Genomic DNA, 20,206 nt, shown 5'->3' with positions numbered 1-20,206 from the left:
ACTGAGCCACCAACAGACAATAGAGCCAACAGAGTGGAAGGGCTGCACAGAACACGTTTGTCAAATGTATAGTCACAGTTCTTAAGCTCTCCTTATGTGTATGTATTTGGTTGTTTTGGGGGAGTGGGTATGGATTTTTGTTTTGTTGTTTAATTAATCCTTTCCCTCACCCTTCCTTATGGCATTCATTGACTGTTGCCACCCAAGTGTTAGAACACTATTGCAGTGTCAGTGGGAGGTTAGTTTGTCTTCAGTACAGGTTTGTACTTAGATAACAGCAGACTTTTCCAAGTGAAGAGCAACTGTAAACACCATCAGTTTAGAAAGAAGCAATACACAGATTCTGAATTGACAATAATGTAGATGCCTGACCTGAGCCTGACCTGAATATTCAGTCTCTTTTACTTGAAGACTGAATACTTCAGAGTTTTATTTCTTATTTTGCCCTGGTAACTGGTATCTCTTGTATTTCAGCATCATGCACTTTTCACTTTAACATGTTTTGCTTGGAGGTACTTGGTGTTTTGTTCAAGACTATCAATAGCCAAATGCACTAATAATGCAAATATCACATAATCAGTTGATTTTATCCTGGTTATGTGTCCACAGAACAGAGTGGTCTGAAATTGGAAATAAAGCAAGAGATTTTGATATGCATAAAAAGACAAGTGCACAGCACAGCAGAACAATAATTATGTATATCTGTTCTTATTTAGCCTGACCCTTTTGAAAGCAGTGATCCTTTTACATCTTCCAGTATCTCTTCAAAAGGTCCAGGTAAGAAGAAAAAATTTCCTCTTGAAGATGAATAAAGAGGTATCTCTTTCTGAAAGAAGAATCAAACGTAAAAGTTGAGAATAAAGAAAGAGTATTGTGAACTGTTGGCAAGTATCATTGTAGTCCTTTTATGGATTATGAAGATTAAGTCTTCACATACACTTCCCCCCCCTCAACTGGTAGAAAACTTATTTTATGGAATTCTCTTTTAACATCTCATGCCAGGTCAAAATGCAAGTGATTCTGAATCACCTGCCTAGTTTTGTACTTCATTGGCACCAAGCATTCTTCATAAGCCTCAAATATTACTTAAAATAACTTTTGGGGTTTTTTTTCTCCTGTGTCTTTTTCAGATCCGTTTGGAACACTGGATCCATTTGGAAGTGGTACTTTCAGTAGTGGTGAGGGATTTGCAGACTTCAGTCAGATGTCAAAGGTAAAGGTTACAAGGAAAGCAACTGTCCTTTCAAAGATGTATCTACAGATCCTTTTTTTAAGGGTATGATCTGACTGTAACTGACAACCCACTTCTGTTAAGCTTTTTCCAATCAGCCTCCTCAGTTACTTAGCAAAGCATTTTCCATCCATCTCAGATATGGCAAAGTCTTACCAAGACTGGTAGATTCATCAGGGATAAATTAACTTTTCGCAAACACTTTCAAATACCAGAGGAGCAAAAACATTCCTTCTAGTTTTAACCTGTAAGAAAAGGTGGTTGTTCCAGATAATACATTTCAGTGTCCCACCTTCCTCTTAAGTCCTGAAGTCTGTTACTTCATCTCTCATCATATCCCAGTTTGTTCTTAAATTTCTCCATGAGTACAGGGAACCAGAGGAAGGTGGAAAACATGGTGTGCTGAGCTTTCATGGCTCTTAATAGAATTGCTGTTTCTTTGGCTTCTTGGTATAAAATGAGTTTATAGGGTGTTTGAAATAGAACTGGTCCTTACACCTCCTCATCTGAAAGCTATTGGCTTTCTGAGGTGGAGTTTGGAATCGACAGTTGGCATCAGTTGCCCAACTTTTTACACGTAGTTCCACAATAACACTTGAACATCGTAGGGTAAATGTTAATTAGAAAACAGATTATCACATCCCTTTGACTAATTAAACTTCATGTATTCTTGTTTTCTAACTTTTTCCCTGTTTCTGTGGGGGTTTTAGCTCTCCACTAGGTGGCAACAGTCTTTACAAAGATTGACGCGTTTGACTTGAGTTCGAACTTGTAGCAAGAAGTCTTCCTGAGCTTTAGCTTTGCCCACAAAATTCCTCTTTCTGCATTTCCGAGTGCTAAGTTTCCTTGCATGGCATAATTTTCTGTGCCGTGTTGAATCAATAGAAGTCCTTTTGAAGAGCCAGCTGAAGAAAGTCAACGTTAAACATATGGGTTTGGAATTTTCCCTGAGCTTTTACAAAGAAGACAAATAGCTGTGTGTAACTTAAGAAAAGCTTGGCAAAAACCCCATCCATTCTGCATACTACCATGTTTTTCCAGTTTCTGTCATGGTTCTGTTTATCAGAGTGAAGGCCAGATTGTAGTGTGACTGTTCATTGCCAAACTACTTTTTACTAAAAGTAGTTTTACTTCCTTTTATTTTTCTCATCAGTTTTTTGCTAGGACAAAAAGTTCTAGAATTACTTATGTGAATAAGAGTGTAAGTACTCCTGAATGTTAATAAAATCCTAGCACCTCTGTCAGTGGGCATTAGTTCTTACACCACTGACACAATTCTGTAAATATGTCCTTATTTTTTGAACCTAATGCTTTTACTTCTGGCTTTCATGAAACAACAATGTGCTTACATGCTTTTCTTCTTTTCTCATGTAGTCAGTAGCTTCAGACCCCTTCGCCTCCTCTTTTGGAGGGATGGGATTCTCAGATGACCCCTTCAAAAGCAAATCAGACACACCAGCATTACCACCGAAGAAAAATGTCCCTCCACGACCCAAGCCACCCAGTGGTAAGAAGGTTTTCCTTTTTTACTACAACTTACCCCAATTTCTGGCTATTGTTGGACATAAGGACAAGTTGACAGTCTTCTACCTCATTATCTTATATTTCAACCATGGAGGGAGGTATGAGGTTATCAGTAAACTGGCAGAAATTGTCAGTAAACCAACCTGGAACTCTTTAGACTGGAAAACAGATGACATGAGAGTGATATGACAGATCTGTAAAATCAGTTGTGGCAGGGAAATATGTGGGGGGGGGAAAAAGTCTCTCTTTTTCCAAGTGGGCAAGAAATGAAATTAGTAAATGGCACCTTCAAAAATAAACAGAGGTTTGTTTTTATACAGTACTCTAAATTTAGGATTTTTTTTTTATTCCCCAGAGAATATGGTGAATGCAAGAAAGGTTTTAAATGAGCTTAAAAATGAACTAGATAATTCTTACAAGAAAAGTCCAACAGGGGCATCAGGGTCTACCAAAAGCCAAAATACTCTTTCTGGATCCTGTGTTGCTGAATGTCTGCACCTAGGCAAGTGCAAGAATAGTCTGAAGTCTGGGTGTATCTTCACCTTGTTTTGATGTTCTTCCTGAGGCATCTGCCACTAGATCCTAATAAGCACAGGGTAGAGGGCTAGATAGACCTGTCCTGCTCTGTCCAGGTATGATCATTCTTGCATTCATGCATTGCTGCATTAATGAAATACAAAACCCTATATGAATATATGGCTTGTTCCTGCTGCAAGTCCATCATGTGTGGAAATTTTTAGTTGTGTAGGAATCTCCTGAATTGAAAATAAGATCTTTTTCAGTGGAGATGCAACTTCTACTTGTTTGCCCTCCCTAGAGTTGATTTTCAAAATAGGCACATACCAGTGAAACTGTTTTGAGAACTGAAGCCACTTTGAGCTTAGTTTCAAGTCTCCTTTTAACAAGAGTGGTGGAGTTCAGTACCTCATAGCAGTGAACATTCAGTTGCCTCAAAATAACCCACCACCCCCAAGATGCTGGTCAGCATCCAGTATTCTTATGTAGCCAGTGCCAGTGTTAGGAAGCATAATACAAAGAAAACAGTTCTATTATTAATGTTTCCCTGTCTAAATGTGTGGATTGTCTACCTTTCTGCTGTTGCATTTTGGAGCAAAGCATGTGCCCTGCACCCATCCTGTTCATAAAACAACAGGTATCTGGTTGGTTCTGCAAACCAGTTGTGGTAGAACTAGCTCCTTTGGATAATGTCAAAAATGCTTTCTGTTCCTGGAGTGTCCTGTCACATGAAGATGTCATTAACTATCCCATAGGTTGATCCAAGGTTTGGAATATATTATTTAATACTGTAAACTTATAACCAGGCCACTGCAGCAGAATTAGTTTGTTCCTATTATTATAGTTTTACTGCTGCTGATGCACACAAAACCCCTGAAATCAAATGTTGAGGTTCTGTGTAGGTGAGTATTGACAAAAATTGGTCAGGGAATGCTCTAGGATTGTGGAAAAGTTCTTGAAGAAGACTCTCCCATGCTTGCTTCGTGTAAATAGTTACTACTCCTGAGGTACTGGGGAGCCTTTAGTAATTAAAAAAATGCATAATATGTAATGTTGACAAATACCAACTAATAGGACATAAATTAATACAAGCAGAATTTAGAAGCTGAAGGAAATCTTATTTGCCATTGTGAATGATGGTTTTCTTTGGTTTTCAATGAAAGATGTCAGTGGATCTTTTAAAGAAAAGTCTACATGAAATCATTTAGTGTTTAAAGGACCTGTATAAAGTGGAATGAGTCAAACAAATACTAAATGTACCTGTATTATGTCTTTCATGTGGTTTCTTTCTGTTTCTTGTTTGAAACACAGTAATTCCTAGCAAATACAATGTAATAGTAACAGCAAAGGTGAGAACTACATGGCATAGGATTGACTCACCTACAGAGGGGTTTTTTGGATTTGTGTCTCTTCATTTCACTTTTGTACACACTGAGGAATTTTGGAGAACCTTTGGCTTTAACAGTTTGTTTTTCATTTAGACGTGTGCACTCAGCCTTTAATCAGCCCTCTTAAAAAACTTGTTTAAATGTGCACCTTCCTCTCTTCTGGGAGACACAATATTTGTAAGGTTCCGCTGCTCTACCAAAACCAAATGTTGTTATGATAAAATAGACTAAGGAGGAAACAAAGCAGGGTTTTTTTAAAGCAAATGAGCCTCATGTGCTTAAGCAGTTATACTCCTCCCTTCCTTCCACAACTAAAGCAATCTTCAGTGGTTACTTAAAGCATGAGAAATTATATAGTAATATACTGCGATTCTAGCAAGAGATACAGGGGTACAAGTGTAAGTTGGAAATAGGAAAGCTGCTCAAAAAACAACAGACAAGAAACTTCCGTTGTTTCTTACCCGTCTCATTGGTCTGTTTAATTAAAAAACAAGTAGGTGATAACGATCTTGCTGAAGGATGAATAAATGCTACTTAGTACCAGGCAAATATGTAGTTGGCCTTTCTGTTTGGGGTTCCTACTCTGTTTAGTAAAACTGTTCTTTCTGTTGGGGGGGAGTTTTAATATTGAAAAGCACTTGAATGGTTTGCTTGCATTTTGTTAGGGAGGTGCAGTGTTAGGGAAGATTGCAGTGAAGCTCTTAATACAGAGCATCTCTTGTCCTCAGCACTCTACAATTGAGTAAAAAATACTAATAACTTTTGCAGAGCATTGATAGATGTCTGATCTTCCAAGTTAATTGGGGGAACGAGGAAAATCCCCCAGGGATGGTTCCTGATTCATTGCTTCTCTGTATGCAAAGTTTTTTAGGAGTTACCTGAAAGGCAAGCATTGTCTGATCAAGCCATCAAGGTATTGCAGGGTGTCCTGGCTGAGCAGGATGTGCCACAGTTCCCATCTTGCCCATGTGGCTCTGTGTTGTCCACATGAACAAGGAGTTTTGCATCAGGTCTTTTTCTTCACAAGGACAAAGACAGAGCAGACCTTTGGAACTGAACACGGGACTGGGGAAAAACTTCAGCCAGAGACTGTTTACCATTAAGTGAAGGTCAGATCAAAAGGCCCCTTTAGAAGTTGCTCTCATAGAAAGGCTCTGGAGACAGTCTTCCTCCCATGCTTAAGGGAACTTTTCTGCTAGTGCCAGCTTTGTCAGGAGCGGGGTTGCAGTGGGTAACCATAGTCTGGCCTTATAAATCCTGACCTGTTTGCTGGCTGCTTGTGAAGATTGGTTGGTTGGGTTGGGTTTAGTTGGTGTTTGGCTTTTTCAAAGCTTGGTAACTGAGAAGCAGCTATGATCTGCTGACTGTGTGAGCAAATTCTTCAGTTCACAGCTGTCTGTGGTTGTTGCTCTCTGGCAAGGGTAGGCAAACACTTGCTGTGTGGCATGGATTAGACATTCTTGAGATCCGTATCTTTCTCTTCTCAAAAATTAAAGTTAAGAGAAGGGATGACAATCATGAGATTATTCCCGTAAAGCTGTATCCAAGCTGAATCTCAGGCTTATACTTATTTTGTCCTTCATAAATCATCTTTCCTCTTTTTCATTTGTTTTTGAACCAAAGTCTTGCAAGATCTTTTAGATGTTGCAGTTTTAAACTGATCCTTGTTTGGTACAAGAGAAATTTCATGTTTGTTTTTCTGATTAAATGCTCTATTGTGTTTTTTTTCAGTGTAACTAAAGGTAAAGTGCAGAATCTTTAAAGAGAATTGAAGGCAGGCTATATGAGGGAATGAAAATAGAGAATGATGAGGATAAGGTGTTTCAGAAGCAGCAAACCTGGACACTAGTGTACATCAAAGCTCTAACATACCTGTTACATGCAAAGATCGAAAAATCAGTATCTCTGTCCCTTATCCTAGTTTAAGTTTCTCTTTTCAGGCTGAGAAAGATCAGCTAAAAACAGCTCTTCAGCAGTTCTGCCTAGACTGTGCTAATAAAAATCCCCAAGGGGGTGTGTGCATGTTCTTTCTCTTCAGGAATGCATTTGTAGTCCATGCAGTTCCTAATGGACATGGGGTTTTGTACAAGTCCCCTGGGAGCTGGCTGAAGTAATCTGATGTTCACCAGGTGGTACTGGAGAACTTGAGGGCTGCTTCAGAGAAAAGTGGGAGGTTTTCTGTGTTTATTGATGCTGTATCTTGAATAATGCTCAAAAAGCACCAGAAAAAAACCAAATTAGCCAAAAAGTTAACAGCTTTGCATAAATGGAAAACAAGACAAAATTAATGACTTACACTAACAAAAATAATTGTTTATACTGACATACTTCACGTGATGGGGATCTCAATTCCAGTGCAAACGATTTCCTCAAGCTTTCCTAAAACAGCTAAGCTGTTACAAATACATTTTCTTCTCTGTCCTAGCGGGTTACCTGTGGTGTGCAGCGCTACTGAACTTCTGGTTGCTGCATGTTTCTTGGGGTTTGTAGGATTTCTGTGTCATTCTGAACCAAAAAGCCTGAAAGAGACGATAACACTGAAACCTGTCAGTTAAAACGGGTGCTGTAGGTTCTCACAGGTTAACAAGTATGTTTTCAGCCCTGAGCTGCAGATGAAATCAGTCAGAGCTCACCGCTAACTAGTTTCTAGGTAAAAGTTGTTGATTACAAAAAGAGAGAAACAGATTTTTTTCTTCTTCTTCTTTTTTTTTTTTTTTTTTTCCTTTTTTAAAGTGCAGGAAGTTGCTGTGTGGGTGTCAGTGATTGGGTTATAAGTAAAATTCAATGCTCTAGTGCTTTGATCGTGGGACCTACTGCTTTTGCCCCACCCTTACCACTTCCTTTAAATGCAGCACCATGCATTCCACATTGCGGTTATAACAGTACTGTTAACCAGTGATATTAGTGGAAGAACCTTCACCACTAACCAGTGTGTAACCTTCAACCTCTTCTAAATTTTTATTGCTTGCTTCTAGTGGTTTTGACCTTTTTAACCTTGAAATGATAAAGTCCTAAATATGCAAGAAGACATCTTCTCAACTGCAGTGTGCTTTCTTCCTGCAGATTATTTAATAAAAACAATTATTTTATCACTCCGGTGTAAATGTTACAATTTACAATTAAATATATTGTCTATTAGTGACGAATAGAGGGGGCAGGTATTGTATTTATAGTGAACTTCTTTAATGCTAACATGCTTTTAAGAATTCAGTTTTTCTTTGGTGTGCTAATAGCAGAAAAATACACTGTAGCTTGGAATTCAAAGGACTACATATTGAATTCAACCTGTGTAAGAAAGAAATTAGTGCATTTTTTTAGCTGCTATTTGAAAGAGAGGGATTAAAATAAATTCTATTGGGAAGTTATTGCAGCCTGCACACAGTGAGTTTGTTAAAGAACTTTGGGTTTTGTTCTGTTTAGTCTTAGATCCTCTGATGTGCAACTGAATTTATAAACTGGCATTTCAGAAGTTAGTGGTTAACACCTCTGTGTTTGAGTGAAGGACTTCAAGTCCATTCTCATGTTGGTTTGATGTCTGGTAGTGGTTTTGGAGTGTCAAAATACTGGAAAAAGCCTTGAGAAGACAAAGGGACTAACCAGCCTGCCTTGAGTTAGGAAGCATGATTCTAATCCCTCAAAGATGCCTGCCTTGGGTGGAGCCCCAGAAGACCTCAGTGCAAGCACAGAGGTTTACACAGTGGTTAATATGAGTGACTAGAAATTGTGACAATTTAATAGTAAGGATGCTGTTGATGGTAAATTTAACCAGCCAAGGTGTTTGGGTTCAGTATTTTTACCAAATCACAAGTGGCAAAACTGCTCAATATATTTTGCTGTCCCACCAGTGAAGTGAGAACAAGCCTTTACTGACTTAAGTAAAATCTGACTGATCAAGTCCTGTTTTTTTCATCTTGCCACTTGGCAGATAAAGAGAAATGATAACTGAACCTGCTGACTGCTAAAAGAGGTCAAGGCATTAAGATCAGTTGATCTTCAGGATCTTAATATCTCATTGAACTAATCTGAAAACTTTTAGCTCTGGTGCATTTGTAATCCATCATCTACAGAAATAATAGTTCCCTAGTTTTGGATGGGGATCCTTTGCCCTTTCTTCACAAGTGTGGTTGCAGGAGAATGTTACTGTCAGCCCCAAAGAAGGTAGAAATGCAAGAAAAGTTAACAGCCAACTGGCAGAACTGTTCATGTGGTGCATGGATCTTGGAAGGTCAATTTAAGATGGATTTGGCCACTGAAGTGCTCATAATTAAGAATGCGTACAGAGTTAAGATATTCTGGAGACAGTTTGGCTTCAGAGCTTCAGTGAGTGGATACTTGGTGGGGTATGCACACACATTCCAGGCTTATCTGGACCAGGATTGCCTAACAGGAAGGTTTTCAGTTAGATTCACTCTGTGCAGTGTCTTTTGCACCCCTTAAATTTTTAGATGCCTCTTACTACTATTGTGCATGATTAGATGCTTAATGCTGTCAGCCACCTCTCTGCTGGCATGAATCAGAAAGAGATGTTTGTACCAGCCTTGTTCTGCTGCTGTCTTCCTTCGTGTTTGATGCTTCCTCCTCCTTTATGTCAATGACAAATATAGTTCTTTTTCCTATGTGTTACTTCTCTAAATTTAAGGCATTTTATGGTTTGACTGTTTTGACTATTTTAGATCTATTTTTCATCCATGGAGCAGTGCAAGAGCACTGGCAGTTCCCGTTGTCCTCATCTTGGTAGTTTTCCGTGGGGGGGGGGGGGGGAAGCACAGATCTCTGCTAGGTTTTGAGTTGGACATACAACTTGTGTTTGTTTGCCTTCTGCTGTGTCTTCAGTGTCTCCATTAGATGAAAATGAAATGTTCAGTATTCTGCTTAAAGAACCACGCAAACCAAAGCCTGAGTACTTTCTTGTGTGCATTTACTGATTCCTTTCTTGCAAGCAAATGGTGTCATAGGAATTCTTAGTGTTTAAACACATTGTATGTTTGTGGCCACACTTTTTGACCTGTACAATGTCCCATGGATATGAATTTGCAGAGAAATTTGCTCTGTGTGTTTAGTGAGGTCGTTTGAAGAAGAAAGAAGCCAGGTTAGGTGTAATAGGTACAACCAGGAGTTGTGACCAAAAGAACGGTATTCATCAGGAAAAATGTCTAATAACTCCCTTGCACTTATTTGACATGGGCATATTCAAGTGTGAGGGTCGATCCTTTGGTCTAGAGGAGAGCAGAGAGTTCTGTTCTTCATTCGTTGGGTGATCGCAGGAGTGGTGTTTATTTCTGACTGGTACCACACCTGTTTCCTTAGAGCTTCTTGGGTACCCGAGTTACTCACAAGTAGCACAGTGCCTGTTTACCTTTAGGTTTTAACCTCAGCAGCAGCCGAGAGTGAAAAACTCACCCTCAAAGCTTGTGATGGACAGGAAAACAGTTCTCTGACTATTTTTCATGCTTTCTAGCAGCCCTGACAGTTCCGTTCGAACACAGGCAGCCCGTGTTGTGTAGGATAAATGACTCATGGGTGGAGCACCTGCCTGGCCACGAACTAAAAATTCCATTCACACTTTGATTCTGGTGTTTGTGCTGATCTCTCACAGTTATTTCAGTACCGATGGTTGAAAGGGGTTGTTCAGCATCTGTTTGAGGACAGGTTGTTAGGCTGAATGTACAATGATTTCTCACCTTTCAAGAAGTTTGTCGTTTTCAGAATGCTTGTCCTCAGCTCAGCTTTTCAGAGCTATGGGCTTGCTCAGGGTGCACATTTTGCAAATATTAAGCAAAACCAGCTTCGGGGGGGTTTTGCATAGGAAAAATTCGTCCTTCTGTTACTAAAAGTGTAGTGATTTTGTGCAAAGAGCATTATCGCCAAACAGTTGAGTTTGAAATACAGTGCAGAAATAGCCCCTGTTGAAGACAAGTACCTCTGAGTGTTCTGTAGAAAACTGGCTTTAATGTTACTAAACTTCAAGGACATTTTGAAAACTAAGAGTAATTTTTCTAAGTTCCTTACAGTTTATGCAAGTTTTAGTCTGCATCAGTGGAAGAGCTGGATAATTTAACGGGATGGTGAAGAACATGCTGAGTTAAGTTAGGAATGATACGTAAATGTGGTGAAGTGACAAGAGGAAGATGTGCTGGGAGGCACCTTACAAAACTGCACAGTCTCCAAAGTTTTTAGAGTAATGCTTCCTCTGCCAGGTATGCAGATGCGAGAGGTGAAAACCCTGGTATTGTATATCTAAGGACAATCACAGGCATGGATTTAACTCACTCGAGTGCTACTTACCCTATGTAGCACGACTGTGACTTCTTAAAGCACATCTTTTCACTTCAGAAAGCTTCCTGGAAAGTAGTCCTTGTTTAGTGAAAGTTTGAAATCATGTCATCTCAACTCTGCGCTGTTTGCCTGTGAGCATGCTGAATGCAGGCATCAAACACAGCAAAACATGCTGCTGCCACTAATGCAGTAAGATACTCTGCTAAGCAGAAGGTTCGGACCATCGTTGAAACATAAAACACAGAGAAAACTATAAATGCTTCACTTCATTGTTTCACTTCATTGTCAATATCTCGTAATTCAGTAAGAGAAATCCTGTAATTGCATCTTATCACTGGGATTATATTTGCCTTGAACTATAGATCTCAACCCTAAAGTTTTTGCTGTGGGGTATGAAATTAGATAAACCCTTCACATGGGTGGAGTTCACTCTTAAGTTAACAGCATTTGCTGTGGTAAACCATTTTGTACATCATCTCTTTTTGCTGAAGTGAGTCTCCTCGGTGTGGTTTGGGTGCACCACTTGGGTAACTGCTGAAACTGCTGTGGTTTCAGAATAGGACCTGTTTTGCTTTTTTCTGCACTTTTTTCCCCTGAAACTGTTAGTAGAAAAATCAAATAAGTAAGGGTTACAGCTGTGTCCTTGCACTTTCATACTGCCATGCCTCCAAAACGATGAGCATTAGCATGTAAAAACATAACGTTTTTCAGTGAACGTAAGATTAATGCAATCTCAGTCACTCCTAAGAGTGTATTTTGTGATGTTACAATTTTACCAATGTCCTTCAGTTTTTAATGTGTTTTTGGGTGTTTTTGCTTTGCATCACAGAGCTTGAAATACACATTGTTGACATGCTAAACATGGGACTACAGCTCTGTGTACTTCGGTGTATCCACTTGCGGCACTGGGAGATTCACACTGGGTGTAAGCCAGAAAGATCATTCTGGTGTCGTTATTACTAATTTGTGGCTAATAACTGAGTAAATTTGAACATCTAACTGAACCAAACAAACTTCTGCCAGGCCTCAAACCCATGTTTGCAGAGTACAGCAGGATAAAACAAACTGTAAGCAATGTAGAGAGTGTAGTGAAAGAGGGCTCGTTGAGGACGCTGTCGTGAGTGCCAGGATTAGTGTTATTCAGCATGGGCATAGCTCTGAAAATTACTCTGCAAAAACTACACCTGATTTTTGTATTCCACCTTTTCTTCACAATAATAATGAAATTATAGCCCTCCTCTATTCTTTAACATAGGAAAAAAAGAAGAAAATGGTATTTGGGATGATGATGTAAATGAAATGGTGACATTTCCTCTACGGTGAAGTTATTCTTTGTGATCTGTGTGAAGACAGAGCAGGAGCAACCCCATTGCTCTCTGTACTTTCTGAAACCACTAGGGGCTTTGTGCAAAAACATTAAACAGGCCACCTAGAAAAAAACAGGTTTGCTGAGCAAATACGTTGCAAACCTTAGGTTTGTATCAACAGTCACCAATTCCACAAAGTGGTTTTGGCAGCAGCAGATTTAACCTAAGAAAAGGACAGCTTAAAATGGGTTATTTTTGCCTCTATCAGTCCAAATTGGTTTGGGGCAGTATAGGGTGAAGGAGACTAGGGGGAATTTGCATGATAGTAACTGGCAGCAGTGGAAGGAGAAAAATAAATGCAAAGGGCTCTTGTGTTGCCTTGATAAATGCAGATATTCCAGTTCTCTTTGTCATTTTAAGTAAGTTAAACTAAGTTGCTCTTTTTCTTTGGAGATTACATACAGAATACTGAGCTACTCATGCCTTTACCAGGTTTCCTTAGTTCCCTGACACTGCCTACCTGTGATGAAAGGTGAGATCTCCTCGAGGCCATGGTGACAGCAGGATGTAAATGTGGCACTCTCCTTCAGAGAGCAAAATGTGGCCTCTGTTGATAGGAAAGGCAGTTTGAAACTCAGGTGAAGAAGGGTCCATGCTTGTGGGCAGAGCAAATGCTGCTGGTGTTTCCTTTATATTTTGTCACTTCCTTCATCAATGCCAAATCCCTGGTCTGATCTGCTGTCTTTAGAAGTCCCACATGTGATTGCTAGCATGGGTATCCATATATCCCTGCCACATCTGATACCCAGAATGGAGCACATACTAAACCGTGAAAAACAGTACTGGAGTGAATTTTTAAGGGATCCTTCAGCTTCAAGGCAGCTAAACCAGTGTGATTTCTAGAACCTCCTGGCCATGATGACAGGATGCAACAAGTTCTCTAGGCAGTCTTGAGTATTCTTAACTTTTTAAAATGTTACAGATTGTCTAATGTAAATCTCTCTTGCTAAAATCTAAATCCATTAGTCTTTCTCTTAATGGAGGACTTGCCTACAGGACTATGATCAGGTTCTCCTGGAATACTCTTTAAGACTGAACAAATCCAGTTATACCTCTTACTGCTTGTGTCTTTTCTGCATCTCTTTCTGTCTGCTTGCTCAGCTGTGGGCTTTCTCGCTTCACATCTTCGCTGAAGCACAGTGCCTGCATTGCATCTGGAGCCTGAGTCTGGCATGAGCACTGCACAAATGAGATAAGAGTCTGTGATTCCTTCAGCTCCCCTGTAAATCTGTGCCTGGCTGAGCTTGAGGAGTGTAAGCCCCTGCACACTGTGCGTTAACCCTTAAGGGATGTGTCACCAGCAGTGTGAGGAACCTGCTGATGGCAGAGGGATGTGTGTTGAGCAAGCCAAGTGCCAGGGAAGATGTTCCCTGGGATAGGAGAAGAGGCTGAGCTGTGATTTAATGGCAGGTGAAGGCAGACTGCTGAGTAGGTTATTTATTTGGTGCAGATTTGCTGATCCTTATTTCTCTTTGACAAATGAGGATTTCCAAAGATTCAATCAAATATTACAAAGTTTATGAGCAGCTACAAAAATACCTTCTTAAAAACTATCAGGCTGTTTCCGTCTCTTAGACATGCCACGTACATACTCTGAGATTTGGGGGTTCAACTCCCCCTTTCTCTGTGCACTCCTAGTATGTGTATCCTGATGTGAATAGAATCATAGAATCATAGAGTAAATTACAAGATTCCTATTTACAGTTCAAATAATTGAAATTCTCAGAAAATACAGCTTTATTAATGCAATTAATGTATGTAACTCAGGTTATTATACAGGGAATTGTAAATATTTGTTTCTTCTAAAGTGTTTCTAGGTTTTTCTTTATCATTATCAAGTACACACTAATCAGGTGGGTCCATCCACAGAGTATTTTCCCTGGAGGTTAGATTGTGTACTTGTCAGGAGCAATCTTTTTTGATTGGGGTTTTTGTAAGAGGAAAAGACAAATTTACATGTATATCTGTTTAGTTATTTGACCTAACAAAACAGTACTTTTTGCAAGGGGAATTAAAAATTAACCACTGAGATTCTAATTGTAACCAGCAAAATATACAGCCATTATTTGTGAGCATTTGCAATAGTTCCTGTGATTTCATTTGTTATTGGGGTGGAATATAAGAACAAGCAGTCACCTGCAAAAGGTGGGTTGGATATCAAGCACCCCACAACAAGGTCACTTCTTGATCGGTCTCTTTTCCCTTGTACGTGTGGTGGGAGAAGGATAAACCAGTTCCAGGATGTGTTCTGTAAAGTCATAGATAATTTGCTATTTAATTCTAGTTAACATGCTTAATTATTTATCTTTAATGATATGTATTCTTAAGTATTTCATCTTTTATATAATTCCCAAGTTTAAACTTGAAGTATCTCCAATCCTGGAAAATGACCTGAAGTCATACTTGTCAAATTCTTCTGACCATATGTCTTTATATTGGGTTTTCTCATTTAAAATCTCAAAGGTATTAATACTGCAGTATCTATAAGTAAAATATATCTATTTAAATAAAACAAGTGTTTGAGACGATTTGCATTGAGAAATGAGTACCATTCTATTTGGTTAAAATTTAAACCATCCCAGGAAGGATGGATGATGCTAAATTGTATCAGCACAGTTTCCTATTTAAGAGGTTGCATTGGCCATGGTAAGTAACTTCTCTTTTTCTCCTTTTGTTTGTTTTTTTCCTAAACTTTCCAGGTAAAAGTACTCCTGTAAGCCACCTTGGGTCTTCAGATTTTCCCAAGCCCCATGATCCATTCCAGCCATTTGGGGCTGACAGCAGTGACCCGTTTCAAAGTAAAAAGGGGTTTGGGGACCCATTTAGTGGAAAAGATCCATTTGCTCCCTCCTCTTCAAGTAAAACTTCTAAAGACTCTTCCTTGGGGTTTGCAGACTTCAGCTCTGTAAGTTAAGTTCATTGTCTCTGAGCAAACCACTTTCTGCTCTGCTTGCAGCAATCTCTTGGGGTTTTGTTTTAACTGCAAACCTACTGTTCACTGGCTTCTGTCTTTTAGTACCTTCATGCTGTCCTCATTGTTTTTGTATTAATATTTCTGTAATAAAAAGGCATTATTTCAATAAAAAAGAAGTTTCATACAAAATTTTAAAGGGTTTACTTGCATTTAAATTATTTTAGTACAGTGTGCCTTTACTCACAAATTCTTTGTAGCAGAATCTGTGTATTGTTTTTGTTGCATGGAGGCTATTTTGTAAACTGAGTTTTGGGAGCCAATGATGTGAAGATTCAAAACCAATTGTCAAAAACATTTATATAGTGATTTCACCATATCCTGAGAAGCAAATCCTTAAAGGGAAAGATTCCATTAAAGTATTTGTAATTGTTTGTGAAAAGAGTTCTGACAATCCTGTCACAATGTTTGCTGTATATGATGGAATGTGGTCATAAAGATACATATACGAGACAGGGATTGAAAAGTCAGCTGTTGAATTTTGTTCCCATTACTGATATTGTAGAAAAGCCCTTGTTAGAGAAAGAAAACAAAATTGTTTTGAAGAACAAATACAGAAGCATCCATCCTGTACTCGTAAGAGACAGTATGAGAAGGTTTGAAAGCAAAGCCAACTACTCATTCATTAAAAATATCAGGCTTTGTTTTCAGTGCTGGCAGGTACGTTATTGAATTGGAAATCACTGTAAATGTAGTAGTAGTGTGGTTCTTACTGCTTCCATGAGTAGATAGAAATCTGTTTCATCCACAGCCCAGGCTTCTTCCTCCTTTCATGTATTTTTGTTCTTTCACATTGCCATGCAGTAAAATTGCCAACGTAACCTGTTATTTAACTCTGATGAGCACAGTCCAGTGTTCAACAAGTGGAGGTCTTCAGGCTGAATCTTTCAGGTTGCTTATTTTTAATGGGCTTTTTTTCCCCCTAGTTATTAGTTAATAGTAAATGTGTTATCACGTTCCTATTTGATATTGTTAGATGAGGTCATCTGTGCATACTTTTAGCTGACCTCAGTGCTTTAATTTATCTATGATACTGAAAACATCAAAGTTCAAGATACTCTGTATGCTTTACCACAGTTAGTACTAGCCTGTTGAATTTGCACAGTTAAATTCTGTGATTGTATACAAAATGGTGACATTCTTAATAAAAATAAGACGCAAAACTTGCTTTATCTGAAATTTCTTGAACATCTAATTTCTTCCTTCAATGAAAGACAAATAATGGAATGACTGTTACCCAGCTCTTATTGGCTTCCTTTACAGACTGCATTTCTTAAGTTAAAAGTGTGGCTTACACTGAGTGATTGTATCAAATGATTAACCAAAATCACTGATCCCCATCCCAGTGGGTGCTCTAGTGTGAAATTTGCTGTGCCATCCACTTTTCAGGAGATGAGATTAACTTTAGAGGATAAGGGAAAAGTAGGAAAAATGAGATCTTGAGCAATAGCCACTTAGAATTACTGTTAAGTGGCACTTCATTAAATGAATTTGACTGGAGACTTGATCACTGTTCTTTGCAGTCTGTTGGGGGTTTTCTTTGCTTGCTTATAACACAATTATGTTGCTACACTTGATAATTCTTACTCCTTCTGTATGAAGTCTTAATTGTACCAGTTACCTTGTAATCGGCAAGAATACTGTGCTGCTGTTTGCCTGATGGTTGGGGAACTTTGTTCATAATGGAAATTCAAAGCAATTTGACTTACAGAAGGTTTTTTGACACATAGTTTGAGTCCATGGAATCTGAGAACAGGATCAGAGAATCACATAGGTTTGATTTTTACTTGAAATTCTTTACTGTAGCACAGAAGTAACATGAGAACCTTCACTTGCTTCGAGTAGCACTCTAGGAAATCTGGTGCTTTTTTTTCTGAGACTCTGGCAAATTCATGCACCCGCAGTTTTAAGTATATTCTCATGGCATTAAATACGACTCTGGAAAAAAAACAAAGCCTTTTGGTAGCTCATATTTCAGGTATTTCTAGGTTCCAGCTTCAGTTTACAGAACAACAAGAAAAGCAATCTTCCTGCCAACAGAAACAGCACTTAGAACTAAACTAAATTTCTCTCTTAATATAAGCTGGTGATTTAGTACACACAAGTCAGTGCAGCTTTTGTGTATTTGATTAGTTTCTCTGCAGTCTGCTCTTTTCCTCATTTATGGCTTGGGTCTAACTGAACTTGTGAAAAGAGAAAAAAGGGATTTCAATGAAATGACAGTTATATGAGATATATTTACAGACTTCTTAAAACCTGGATATAAGCAAAACAATTGTTATTGTATTGAATGACTTGTAATTTGGTTACGTTGCCGTTTTATAGGCACTGTTGGGTCTTTCGCTATCTGATGGTCAGAGTTATGCTCCTGAAAAGTTTCCTTTATGCCTTTATGCAAACCATTTGTAACAAGGCACATCCAGATTTGTTGCCAACGAATCACCTGGTTTTCCTTTTTTACTCAGCACTTTTAACCACAAAAACTATACAATAAACAAGTCATAAAGTCATAATTGGGACTCTCATAAGCTTTGGAAGGTGTATCCTAAGATGGAAGCTATATAAGTAAAACTGTTTTCTCAACAAAGGGTTTGACCAAAGCTTATTGTATTTCAAAAAGAGTAACTGTTATTCTCCATCCCAGTTACTATGATCTTTTGGAACTATTGGAATAAGCGGAGAAGCCCTTTTTCCATTTGAATCTGTCTGTACTGTATCTTGAACAAAAATAATCTATTTACAATCTTTGGGAGCTTTTAAATCTCACTTGCCAGCTGACATGATTTAAATCATTTTGGAAGTCAAACATGGTAAAACGCATGGCACTTCTATTGTATTTCAGTAGCATTGATGCAAAGGTCCTCATCTAAGTTTTGATGTTCATGAAAACAGAAGTATTGTTTAAAGTAATTTTTAAGATGCTTTTTTCCTTTCATCAAATCATGTGAAAGATCATAGTAGGAGAAATAAACTGAGGAATTGTGAGCATCCCAGAATGTAAATTATGAGTAAACAAGAATTGGGCTTGGGTTGAAAACAATTCAAATAGGTGCCTTTATTTAAAAATACAAATTACAGCTCCAATGCAGAGTGGAAGAGGCAGGGCTGGGGTCATCATATAGTGTATGTGCAGCTAGGCATAGGTCTAGCACTGTGCATTTAGTACTCAGCTGAGTATTTCAAGCTTGTTGGGGAAGGTGTTGCCCCGTCAGGTAGTAAATGGTGCATTTTGCTGCGTCCAGAGCTACTGTGTTGTGGCCCACAGGACAATTTTTGCAGCATGTATCCAGCTGCAATTGAAACTATAAATTCCAGGGTTTTCTCATCCAAAAAAAAAAACCCAAATAACATGTTTTCCCGAACATTTCAAGGAAAGATAGTCCAAAGCACATGTTAGAAGTGGGCTATAATGCAAACATTTGCATGCAGCTGCAAATGTTTCTGTGAACATCACCCTCTTCAGCCAATGCTAAAATTAAACAGTCACGGATTATATTTGAGTTTGAAATTGTTATGATTTCAAGACAGTATTTTCATATTTTGTGCAAAAAGTTCAACCAAGCAAACTTTTTGCATACTTCAGTGGTAAATCCTGGAATGTCACTTCGGAATAGTTTTGCTGCAGTGCACTGATGTGTTTGGGGAAGCTCAAACAGGCGTAGAAGCTGCATGTTAAAATATGTTCTATTTCCTTGGTGTTTTCTGCTGAAGTAAATTTGATTCTCTTACATTGTTTCTTACTGGAAAAAAAACTCTGCATGGATTTTATGTACAGTAACAGAAGCACTTCTTGTAATTTTTGAGTTGGTGATGAAACTTCCTACAAATCAGCAGCCTCCAGAGTCATTATTAAACCCCCTCACCCTTAGAGGAAATACTACAAGAAAACTCTCTGCAGTGGAGTTGCACAAGAGTAAATAACTCTTGGTTTTACCAGCTATTTACTGCTCTTAAAAATTAATGTAGGTTGCTCTGCTCCCAAACCACTAACTTGCTTTTCTTGTGTTTGTGGAGTTTTTGTTTGGCTCCAGTCCCCTGGCTATTTTCATACACAGCTGAGACATGGATGCAGGGACGTGCAGCCCAGATGGGTTAGTTTCCTGGTAGGAGGAGGAAGAAATTAAGGAAATAAATTAAAGGATGAAATGAGGAAATCAGTGAGTGAATTTTTATCTTAATCCAGAAGAACTGCCCTAAGACAGCTTGGTATCCTTGATTCATATATTTAATAAGTCTGATTCATTGTCTTTTTCACATAATTTCTTCTAGCTTTTTGGTAACTTTATTAATTTGTTTCCCATTTTCATTTTTTAGTTTGGAAATGAAGAACAGCAGCTGGCATGGGCAAAGCGTGAGAGTGAAAAAGCAGAGCAAGAAAGACTAGCTCGATTGCGGAGACAAGAACAAGAAGACCTTGAGTTGGCTATTGCACTCAGTAAGGCTGATATGCCAAACTCTTAAGTAGAGGTTCTTTGGCTCCACCCTGTCCAAGTGAAACCTTTAAACGTGGCTTTTATAAAAATACTAAATTCTTGGTTTATGTTGTAAAAATAATTTTAGTCACCTTCAACTCTAAACAAGACTGGCTGGTTATATCAAACTGGGCTCTCTGTGGCTTTTCAAGTGCATAATATGCAGGAAACACTGTATAAGCTGTATTATATGTTCTAGGTAAAATTTACTGCTTGTAAGAAATGTAAGGTATGATCCTAAGATACCGAAAGCAAAGTTTCTTTATCTGGAAGACGATGTTGCATATAGTGAACTGCAGCTTGTGAATCTGGCTTTATATTACCTGAATTCCACTGGGGCTTTGAGGCTGCAGTGTGAATTTCAAAGAAAATGTCATAAAATTGTAGTATTTATAGAATTAGCTTTCACTTGTTACATTTATTTAATAATTCCTGGTAGGTTAGTCAGTATGTCATCTGCA

General features: G+C 38.5%; 1 protein-coding gene across 1 annotated transcript in view; it reads left to right on the top strand.

Annotated features, from left to right (window-relative positions):
• The window catches only part of EPS15L1 (epidermal growth factor receptor pathway substrate 15-like 1), a 32,879-nt gene extending 13,145 nt beyond the window's left edge, over positions 1 to 19,734 (top strand). The window contains exons 16-20 of the mRNA XM_010014732.1: positions 717 to 777; positions 1,131 to 1,213; positions 2,606 to 2,738; positions 15,002 to 15,207; positions 19,588 to 19,734. Of these exons, the coding sequence (XP_010013034.1) occupies positions 717 to 777; positions 1,131 to 1,213; positions 2,606 to 2,738; positions 15,002 to 15,207; positions 19,588 to 19,734 (630 nt within the window). The remainder of the gene's footprint in view (positions 1 to 716; positions 778 to 1,130; positions 1,214 to 2,605; positions 2,739 to 15,001; positions 15,208 to 19,587) is intronic.
• The last annotated feature ends 472 nt before the right edge of the window (positions 19,735 to 20,206 follow it).

Source organism: Nestor notabilis, unplaced genomic scaffold (genome assembly GCF_000696875.1).
Source record: "Nestor notabilis isolate BGI_N333 unplaced genomic scaffold, ASM69687v1 scaffold11695, whole genome shotgun sequence".
Lineage (NCBI taxonomy): Eukaryota > Metazoa > Chordata > Aves > Psittaciformes > Psittacidae > Nestor > Nestor notabilis.
The sequence above is the reverse complement of the archived record's forward strand: the minus strand, read 5'-3'. Positions and strand labels throughout refer to the sequence as shown.